The 11,521-nt window shown below is 44.9% G+C and overlaps 1 protein-coding gene across 1 annotated transcript in view; it reads right to left on the bottom strand.

Annotated features, from left to right (window-relative positions):
• zmp:0000001301 (rab9 effector protein with kelch motifs) overlaps positions 1–11,521 on the bottom strand; it is an 85,386-nt gene continuing 73,865 nt past the window's right edge. The window contains 4 exon segments of the mRNA XM_060909608.1: positions 1–141; positions 4,281–4,385; positions 4,574–4,658; positions 4,861–4,961. Of these exon segments, the coding sequence (XP_060765591.1) occupies positions 37–141; positions 4,281–4,385; positions 4,574–4,658; positions 4,861–4,961 (396 nt within the window). The 3' untranslated portion in view covers positions 1–36.

The raw sequence follows: 11,521 nt of genomic DNA, 5'->3' as shown, positions 1-11,521 counted from the left end.
TCTCCCCTCCTTCCGGTTGCCATAGAGACAGTGTCTTCACATGCCTTTGAACTGCTGCATAATGGACAGGAGGTGCTCGCTGCGTTTTTGGATGTTGCACTGCTCTTCTTTCAGCTTCTCCTGCTCATGGAGCACTTCCTCCTGCACAGAATTGATGACCGACTTTGTATTATTGTGGTGCCGCCATATTGGAATGTATGGCTAAGTCTGAACTGGACTTATGATGTTTCCATTGAGAAGTGATTGATGGTGATGACCAGTCCCTTGGGATTATGTCTTCTGGACTGTATTCATTTACTGCTAGGACCATCTTTCCTGGTGCTTTGTTGACTTACATTCAATTCTTATATATATATATATATATATATATATATATATATATATATATATATATATATATATATATGGGTCATTCTAGAATTTGGGTACATTTCATGTTTGTGAGATAAACCTTTTGTCATTTTGTTATTTTCCACAAAATAAACCTTTATTGAATCAGTTTTGAACAATGAATATATGTTATTTATCAGCTGGGAGGTCCGTATCGTGAAATACCATGACCGAGGTCTTGAAAGTACTGACCGAGGCCCTCTGGGCCGAGGTCAGTATTCAAGGCCGAGGTCACGGTATTTCATCATACGGACCGACCTTAAGCTGGTAAATAATATATTAATTTTTTTCTTTACCAAATTCTAACAGAAAACGAGGGCTCCTGAAAGGGAAAACTGAGCCGAGGCAAGCCGCCATTTTGAATCCTCATTCACAGCTGTAATGCAAATGGCTTCCTCCTCGGTATACAAGTGCACTTCCATGGCAGGAAAAAAACTACATTTTGCCGCCTATGTAGTCCCCTATTTATACAAAATTGAGTCATTCAGGATTCAGCCATGTTTTTGCTCGGCGTTAGCAACAGTTACTGGTTTTTAGCTTTCTCCTGAAATGTTTTCTTTTATTTTGTCTTCCTCAGGGTAGTAAAACTCGCTTTTGCTGTGAACACTGCCGTTATCGCTATCCATGATGTAAAATTAATGCTATTATACTGAGAAATGTGAAAATAAATGTTGACAAAAATTGCTACTATGTTTGTTGTCGTTGTTGTTGTGAACGAGCGAGTTGCCAGAGGTCCGTATCGTAAGATACGGACCCGCTCGCCAGCCAGTCAGAGCGCAGGATTTGATGGAAACCGGACCGCGAAAAAAATAATGCAAATTATGACAAACTTTCACCAATAGCCATGCTTGATATACATTTTCGACCCAACTTAGCCATAAAACATTCACTGAATGATTCCCACCCCTCCCCCCACATTATTGGCAGTCTTCGACTCCTGATTCAGATATTCGACTTGAATAAACATGAAGTGATTCAGTCTAACAATCTGTTTTTGGGGGCTCATTCTATTCGCTGTTATAAAAATCAATTGCACAGAAAGTCTATTTTCTGTATTATGTGAAATATATATATATTTGTATCCGTCCCAATGGTCCTGTCAACTCTGTTATAAAACTGCATAAAATCCACAAAGCCTTTAATAATATGCATGACACCTGCCCCGAGTGATGACACTTCCTCTGGTGGGAAACTTCAGAACGGCAGTGAGGTATGTTATGTTATTTTTCTTCTCTCATTAATTTGAACAAAATGTTGAGGATTTTACACCAACAGTAGGTTAATTATTCGTCAAATCTGTTACTGTGATATTGGTGTGACTCTCACTCATTTTTTTTAAAGACAATTAAAATCCATAAAATTCTGTTTTTATACATGCCATGTGGTAGCTAGTTTGAGGTTAATGGTGGAAAATGTCACCTCTGTTATCATCAATTCTGTTCACGGATTGCCCAGTTTAACGATAACAAAGTTGACGATGACTCACAGAGTCAATACTTGGAATGCACCCGCAATTATAGAATGAGCCAAAAAGATTAACACATGCAGCGAGTGGTACTTTGATGCTTAAAAATATCAGGATCCTGTAGTATATTTGAATAAATTAATTGAGTTTTCAGGGATTTTTTTTTCCTTGCAAAACACTGATTTTGAAGGTTATTTCCAGACCCAAATTAATATTTAGTGACACCTTTCCTGGAGAGAAAATGGAACAGCACTATGTAACTTCCTATGATGTCTAACAGGGCTGGAGACACTGGAATATTTCTACTTTATATCCTTGTGTGCGGCGTGTGCATTGTTCTTATCGATTTGGACCGCAGGTTTCAACAGGAATCAAACTAAGAGCCTGAAATTTCGAACACAATTATTTCTGTATTTATTTAGGTTTATGTTTTGGGTCTTTACTGTGTAAATCCGTCTATAGCCAAGTTTTAACCATATGGCAGAGGCAACCAGGCTTTGTACTAAAATATCCTTTTGTCTTCATGGTGTTATTAATTTTTTTTAAGTGTCCCTGGACTAAAAGATGCAAAACCCCACCTCTATACAGTGGGGCAAAAAAGTATTTAGTCAGTCACCAATTGTGCAAGTTCTCCCACTTAAAAAGATGAGAAAGGCCTGTAATTTTCATCATAGGTACACTTCAACTATGAGAGACAGAATGAGAAAAAAAAATCCAGAAAATCACATTGTCTGATTTTTAAAGAACTTATTTGCAAATTATGGTGGAAAATAAGTATTTGGTCAATAACAAAAGTTCATCTCAATACTTTGTTATATACCCTTTGTTGGCAGTGACAGAGGTCAAACGTTTTCTGTAAGTCTTCACAAGGTTTTCACACACTGTTGCTGGTATTTTGGCCCATTCCTCCATGCAGATCTCCTCTAGAGCAGTGATGTTTTGGGGCTGTCGCTGGGCAACACGGACTTTCAACTCCCTCCAAAGATTTTCTATGGGGTTGAGATCTGGAGACTGGCTAGGCCACTCCAGGACCTTGAAATGCTTCTTACGAAGCCACTCCTTCGTTGCCTGGGCGGTGTGTTTGGGATCATTGTCATGCTGAAAGACCCAGCCACGTTTCATCTTCAATGCCCTTGCTGATGGAAGGAGGTTTTCACTCAAAATCTCACGATACATGGCCCCATTCATTCTTTCCTTTACACGGATCAGTCGTCCTGGTCCCTTTGCAGAAAAACAGCCCCAAAGCATGATGTTTCCACCCCCATGCTTCACAGTAGGTATGGTGTTCTTTGGATGCAACTCAGCATTCTTTCTCCTCCAAACACGACAAATTGAGTTTTTACCAAAAAGTTCTATTTTGGTTTCATCTGACCATATGACATTCTCCCAATCCTCTTCTGGATCATCCAAATGCTCTCTAGCAAACTTCAGACGGGCCTGGACATGTACTGGCTTAAGCAAGGGGACACGTCTGGCACTGCAGGATTTGAGTCCCTGGCGGCGTAGTGTGTTACTGATGGTAGCCTTTGTTACTTTGGTCCCAGCTCTCTGCAGGTCATTCACTAGGTCCCCCCGTGTGGTTCTGGGATTTTTGCTCACCGTTCTTGTGATCATTTTGACCCCACGGGGTGAGATCTTGCGTGGAGCCCCAGATCGAGGGAGATTATCAGTGGTCTTGTATGGCTTCCATTTTCTAATAATTGCTCCCACAGTTGATTTCTTCACACCAAGCTGCTTACCTATTGCAGATTCAGTCTTCCCAGCCTGGTGCAGGTCTACAATTTTGTTTCTGGTGTCCTTTGACAGCTCTTTGGTCTTGGCCATAGTGGAGTTTGGAGTGTGACTGTTTGAGGTTGTGGACAGGTGTCTTTATACTGATAACGAGTTCAAACAGGTGCCATTAATACAGGTAACGAGTGTAGGACAGAGGAGCCTCTTAAAGAAGTTGTTACAGGTCTGTGAGAGCCAGAAATCTTGCTTGTTTGTAGGTGACCAAATACTTATTTTACCGAGGAATTTACCAATTAATTCATTAAAAATCCTACAATGTGATTTCCTGGATTCTTTCCCCCCATTCTGTCTCTCATAGTTGAAGTGTACCTATGATGAAAATTACAGGCATCTCTCATCTTTTTAGTGGGAGAACTTGCACAATTGGTGGCTGACTGACTACTTTTTTGCCCCACTGTATATTTAATTCTGGTCAGAAAGGCAGAATAAATTAAGTACGATGACTTAGATTTTATTATATTTTAAAAATAAGAAGAAAATCTTTTTTTCAGAGAATGTAGTAGTGTTTCCAACTGTTTGAGAGGAGAAGATAAATTATTATACCGTATGTAAATTCACTTCCTAGTCAGACTCTTGGCTATATAAATAGCAATTGGATGCAGTGTGTGGTGAGTAACTGTTTGTGGTCACACACCCTGAGTTTGCACAGCTCCTTCCTCTCCTTATCGTTCTCTTCAGCCCGTGCTCGTAGCCAAGCCTCATTCTGAAGTCTGTGTCTCTCTAGCATTTCCTGAAGTTCCTGTTGAACCAGAACCACAAACGTTTATTGTTTCACAATGCATCAAGCGACACACGTCTGTTTTGGAGAACAATAGGTCAATCGGTTTGAGGCCATTTTCCTCAGATGCTCAGCTCCCTCGTCTGACCTCAGCTGTGTATCTTGTGCTAATAAATCCGTGACAGAGCCACAGATTAATTATGACACACCTGGCTCTGTTTCTTGTGATATTCATCGATGGCCTGCCTCTCACAACGCAGCGCTTCGACTGCTTCTGAAAGATCAGACTTTCCTCTGAAAAAAAAACAAAAGTTGATTGATTTCCTCAGTCTGTGCATTAATCCTCTGGTACACAGATGAAGCTTTTAACAAAATCAGCGATTTCTCAAACATCGCTAAAAGTGTCTTTGCACCATCTGTGGATTAATCCATTTCATGATTCAGTTTTCTTGTGTGAGGCTTTCAGCAAATGCATTTGTATCTGTTCATTCAGTACCTGTCTAATTTTTGGAACTGCTCATCTAAAATTGCAAAAGCTTTATGGATCAGGGTCATTGCGTCACCTCGAACTGCGGCGAAATCTTGATAAGCTGTGGGCTAGACAGAACAAAGACACTGACAAAAGCCTGCCTGACACAGACATATGCGTCATCTTGTAATCATAATTAAATTGCTATATTGCCTGATGCATTAAATCATGTGATTCATCACAACACTCATTCAGTTTGGTCACAGTGTACAAGAAAAAAATTTGCAGCATCAGTATTGCAGAGTCGCATATGGGTGAAAAATAATGAGCTAATTGTGTGTGGTAGCTTGGGAAACCTCTTTACAAGTTTAAATTGTGATGTATAGTACTTTTTTCCCCTGAACCGAAATATTTCCTTCAGTCCAATTAAAATAAAATACACTGACACCCAGCCTGTTTAAAAGCAACTGGTATTTATTGGTTTAATTTGCTTTTGATTTAATATAATAAATATGATTGAAAATACAAATTTGAAATAAAATCACGAGTGTTAATCTTTATTACAGGCTTTTCCCCCTCCAAGAAATCCCTGATTTAATATTATACTGAACTGACAGGCTATATAAAAATCCCCACAATATTACTGCCAATTTTTAAAAGGAGACCTATTGTGAAAAACTCACTTTTTCAATGCTTGTGCACATACATTTGGATATCTATGGTACCTACTGACCCACAAACTCTGATATAAGACAACCCAGTCAGTTTCTTTTGGACTGCCTTTTTCAGAAAACATGTGCTTTAGTTCCCCTTTTTATATCACAAGCGGAGCTCATTAGAATTATACCTCCTCATCAGAGAATCTCCACTCATGGCTTTAGAACTGCCTTTGTGAATGGATATTCTTTGTGAGCAATTGTCCTTATTTAGCTCTGTCTTTATTATATCATATTATCCACCCATCCATCCATTATCTGTAACCGCTTATCCTGTACAGGATCGCAGGCAAGCTGGAGCCTATCCCAGCTGACTATGGGAGAAGGGTGGGGGACACCCTGAACAAGTCGCCAGGTCATCGCAGGGCATATTATATTATATTATATTATATTATATTATATTATATTATATTATATTATATTATATTATATTATATTATATTATATTATATTATTGTGGCAGTGGGGGCATGGCCGAGCGTCAGTCTGTGAATGGAGGACAGAGTCAGGGAAGGTGAATGGTCGTATCACTACACCTGCTGTCAATTAACGTGTGTTTGTGTGTCTCCTCCAGTGACCGTGCCCTATAAAAGGAGAGTGAGAAGGGGAGCTCGGCGCGGAGGGCTTGATAGTAGCCTGTGTGTGTGTGTGTGTGTGTGTGTGTGTGTGTATGAGAGAGACTTTAAGTTGTGTGCTGAAAAGCAACAATAAAGAAAATAATTAAGACGCAAACAACCGCCTGCCATGCTTCTGTGCTCCACCCACATCAGGGTCTCTCTACAGTGGTGCTGAAACCCGGGAGTGCAGAAGGGAACAGCCCCATGGAGTCCTCTCCGTTCAAGGACCTGATCCATGCTTTCGCCACTGTCCAGCAGAACCAGCACCAAGTGCTGGTCGCCCTCTGAAAGGAGCAAGAACAACGGTTCGAAGCCTTGGTGCTGGCCCAACAGGAAGACCGCCAGGTGTTCCGGCACCTACTCGCATCGGCAGGGTCCACGACCGCCACCAGAGCGGACCCTCCCCACCTCACCCTAACAAAGATGGGTCCGTATGATGATCCAGAAGCCTTCCTCACGCTCTTTGAGCAAGCAGTAGAGGCATGGGGTTGGCCGGTTGACCAGCACGCAGCGCACCTCCTCCCCTTGCTGACGGGTGAGGCGCAGCTGGCCGCGCTGCAGCTCCCCGCCGACAGCCGGCTCATGTACGTGGACCTCCGACGAGCCATCCTCCAGCGTGTCGGCCGCCCCCCAGAGCAACAACGACAGCACTTCCACTCGCTGTGCTTGGAGGAGGTCAACCGACTGTTTGCGTTCGGGCAACAACTCTGGGACGCCTGCTGAGGGCAGACAACCGTGACGCCGAAGGAGTGATCGACCTGGTGACACGGGAACAATTTGTTGCGTGACTTCCGGAAGGAAGAGTGGAGTGGGTCCAGTGTCATCGCCTGGCGTCACTGGACCAAGCTTTCGAGCTGGTAGAGGACCACATGGTGGCAGTTCCGATGGCAGGAAGGCATGTCTCCTCTTCTCTTTCTTCTCTCTCTCCCTCTCCCTTTACTTCCCATCCTCGCCCTATTCCCCCACCACGGAGGCAGGGGCTGGCTCCACCCCAGCCGGCCCGGCGCACCTGTGGTGTCCTCCCATTTTCCCCTTCCTTGTCTGTGTCTCCTCCCTCCCAGGTGAGTGATGTCCGTAACACCGGTGCAGAGGAAGAGCCTGGGCCGGTGTACTGGCGCTGCGGGGAGCCAGGACATCTCCAACATCAGTGCTCCGTGATGGAGGTGGGTGTGGTGGTCCGGGAAACCTCCAGAAACCACCCTCGATCAGGCCGGAGCGTATTGTATACCGGTAAGTGTCCAAGAGGATACGTACCAGGCTTTGGTGGATTCTGGCTGTAACCAGACCTCAATCCACCAAAGCCTGGTGCAAAGTGAGGCATTGGAGAGAGCACGAGTGGTGAAGGTGTTGTGTGTGCAGGGGGATGTTCACAACTACCCTTTAGTGTCCGTCCACATTCTATTTCGAGGGGAAAAGCTTAGTGTAAAGGCAGCGGTTAACCCTCGTTTCACCCACTCGCTGATTTTGGGGACTGATTGGCCGGGTTTTAAGGAGTTAATGATGAACATAGTAAGGAGTGGGTCCTGCAGTAATCCGTCTGGGGAAAGCCCCGGACTAGCATTGGCGGGAGAAGCTGTCACAGAGTCATCTATGTCAGCACTGCGTTAGGGCGATACACGGAGTGAGGAGCACCCAGCCCCTCCTCCCTCTCTCAGGGATTCCCTTGGGGATTTCCCGTTAGAGCAGTCACGAGACTCTGCGGCATGCATTTGACCAAGTGAGATGATCAAATTCTCCAGCCAAATGCGACGCCGGTCTTCCCCTACTTTGCTATTATTAAAGGTGCCCTTCCACCAAAAACGTTTAATACTGTTTGTGAAATACCATAGTTCACTCCGAGTTGCATTTGCATGCTGCATGTGAAAATGTAATTCTACTCCTATTCCCTGTATTAGCTTATGAAAGAAAATAGTCTGAAAAACGAGCGAATCTGAAAAAGCCCTACGAACTTACGTCACTTCGAAAATTAGTATTCATGGCCTCGCCCACCTTGGCTTGCGACCACCCACGGGAAGAAAGTTCGGATTTAAGCATGAGGAGAGATAGCAGAGCCCATCGCATCAGTAGCTAACAAAGAGGACCTAACAGCAAGTTGAAAACATGTCTGAACAAGTTTGTGCCTGTGTTATTTGTGGCAGTAACACATCAACGTTGCATGTTTGGGGAGGCTGGGACCTCCCCTGCACGAGTTACGAGCGTTCAAAGTCGGGCTGGAGCCGCCGACAGAAACGAAACCTAAGTGGAGTAACGTTGCAAGATGGAAGAGGTGAAGAAGAAATGGTTGGAATTTATCTTTGGAACACCACCAGCGAAGTATAATGCAACATTAGTACTGTGTTCTGATCATTTCAACCACAGTGACTTTTCAAACTTCGATGCCTTCAGTAGTGGTTTTGCTTCGAGGTTGTTTTTAATACTTGGATCTGTACCGCCAAGACGATCGACCACCAGCTCACAAGCTGTAAATAAAACATGAACTTTTTGTTTGAAGGCTTTTGTTACAAAATAGCATGTTCATATTCTCCACATTAGCATTCATGACATGGTCACAAGCTAGGCAGGGATGAGAGTTTTCCACTTTTCGGCGGATTTCCGCTTTTTCTGAGTAAAAAAACAAGCTTTTTATATTATGCCAAAAATCCATTGAGAATTTTTTTTATTAATTTTGGGGGGTCGGGGTATGTTCCTTCATGCTGTTCAAACTTTATTAACTACAACGATGTTTACACATTATTTGTAAGTCGCCATCTTTAGTCTCATTTAAATCTCCTTGAATGTGATGTAAAATTCATGTTATCTACATTGTTATTGGTCAAAACATCGATGTCGAGACCATAATAGCCAATCAAAACAGTTTTTACAAAGACACCCACATCCGCTTGTTCTGACCCACTGGAGGTAGCGTCACAGTGCTGTTAGCCAATCAGAGGTAACACGTTTACTGATTGCTGTTAGCCAATCAGAGGTAACACGTTTACATGTCATGAATATTAATGAGTAAGAGCTGAAATCCTGTCATTCTCCCACCACCCACTCCTCCACCAAACTAGAATAGCCTGAAACAGGAGAACCACAGCATTTTTTTCAAGGGGATATTGGCAGATCCCCTTGACTCCTCTATCCCAAGAGAAAACAGCCTTTTCCACACCGTTTGGCTTACACCAGTTCATCACACTTCCTTTTGGGCTGTTTGGGGCGCCTGCTACGTTCCAGTGGCTTATGGACAGGGTCCTCCGCCCCCATGTCACCTACACGGCCACCTACTTAGACGATATTATTATTTACAGTAATGACTGGCCGCGGAACTTAGAACACCTAAGGGCCGTCCTTAGGTCGCTGAGGTGAGCGGGTCTCACAGCCAACCCGAAGAAGTGTGTGATTGGGCGGGTGGAAGTACAATATCTGGGTTTCCACTTGGGCAATGGGCAGGTGCATCCCCAAATGAATAAGACAGCAGCAATTGTGGCCTGCCCGAGGCCCAAGACCAAAAAGGGGGTGAGACAGTTCCTTGGGCTGGCTGGCTACTATCATAGGTTTATACCTAATTATTCGGACATCACCAGCCTGCTGACTGATCTCACTAAAATGGGAACACCAGATCCGGTCCAGTGGATGGAGCAATGCTAGCGGGCTTTCTCTGAGGTAAAGGCTGCACTGTGTGGGGGGCCACTGTTACACTCTACTGACTTTTCTCTCCCCTTTATTTTGCAGACGGACGCGTCAGACAGAGGGCTGGGGGCTGTTCTGTCCCTGGAGGGGGAGGAACGTCCTGTGCTGTACATCACCCGGAAGCTGTCGGTGCACGAGGGCAGGCACAGCACAATAGAAAAGGAATGCCTCGCCATCAAGTGGGCTGTTCTTGCCCTCCGCTACTATCTACTGGGGCGCCCTTTCACCCTCTGTTCGGACCACACGCCCCTGCAGTGGCTCCACTGCATGAAGGATGCCAATGCGTGGATCACCCATTGGTATCTGGCACTCCAGCCGTTTAAATTCGAGGTGGTCCACAGGCTGGGGGCGCAGATGGTCATGGTGGATTTCCTCTACCATCAAGGGGGGGGGGGTAGTCGGCTGCAGGCCGGACGGCTCCCCGGCCTGAATTGGGCGGTGGGGGTATGTGGCAGTGGGGGCGTGGTCAAGCATTGGTCTGTGAATGGAGGGCGGAGTCAGGGAAGGTAAGTGGTAGAATCACTGCACCTGATGGCAATTAACCTGTGTTTGTGTGTCTTCCCCAGTGACCACGCCCTATAAGAGGAGAGGGAGAGCAGAGGAAGGGAGCTCTCCCCCAACCAGAACACTTGTGTGTGTGCGTGCGTGCCTGGGAGAGTAAACGTATAATGCTGAAAAGCGAAGAATAAAAGAGGTTTTTGAGTACTCAGTTCTGGCCTGCCGTGCTTCTGTGCTCCACCCACCTGGTCTGATTTTACACTCATATTCCAGGCAGCTCACTTCAATCCCATGGCTGGACACTTAGGGCAGGATAAAACACTAGCCTGAATAATGGCCCGGTTCTATTGGCCAGGGATTCATGGGGATGTCCGTTGGTGGTGTGTGGCGTGCCGTGAATGCCAATTAGTAAATCCTGCGGCCACTCCAAAAGCGCCTTTGTGCTCTCTCCCCTTAATCGAGACCCCTTTTGAAAGAATTGGGATGGATCTCGTCAGGCCATTAGATCGGTCAGCACGGGGATATCGCTTTATTTTAGTTCTGGTGGACTATGCAATGCGATATCCAGAAGCAGCGCCTCTCCATGATATCTCAGCACACAGTATTGCGGAAGTGTTCTTCCGCTTTATCTCCCGGGTTGGGATTCCGAAAGAAATGCTGACAGACCAAGGCACTACAGTCATGTCACGCACACTGTGCGAGCTGTATGGCTTACTGGGGATTAAGCCTATCCGCACCAGCGTCTATCACCCACAAACTGATGGCTTAGTGGAACGTTTTAATCGAACTCTCAAAAATATAATTCAGAAGTTCGTAAGCGAAGATGCACATAATTGGGATAAGTGGCTCAAGCCCCTATTATTTGCAGTACGAGAGGTCCTGCAAGCCTCCACAGGTTTTTCACCGTTTTAATTATTATATGGGCGTAAGCCATGTGGCATTTTGGACGTGCTACATGAAAATTGGGAGGAGGGACCTTGACCTAGTAAGAACAAAATTCAATACATTCTCGACCTGTGTGCCAAACTCCACACACTCATGCACTTAATCCAGGAGAATTTGCGGCAGGTGCAAGAACGTCAAGTCCAACTGTACGACAGGGGCACGCGCCTTAGGGAGTTCACACAGGGAGACAAAGTACTCATATTACTGCCCATGTCGAGCTCTAAATTGATCGCCAAGTGGCAA

The sequence above is a fragment of the Neoarius graeffei genome, chromosome 25, assembly GCF_027579695.1.
Source record: "Neoarius graeffei isolate fNeoGra1 chromosome 25, fNeoGra1.pri, whole genome shotgun sequence".
Classification (NCBI taxonomy): Eukaryota; Metazoa; Chordata; class Actinopteri; order Siluriformes; family Ariidae; genus Neoarius; species Neoarius graeffei.
This window is presented reverse-complemented; position numbering and strand designations above follow the sequence as displayed.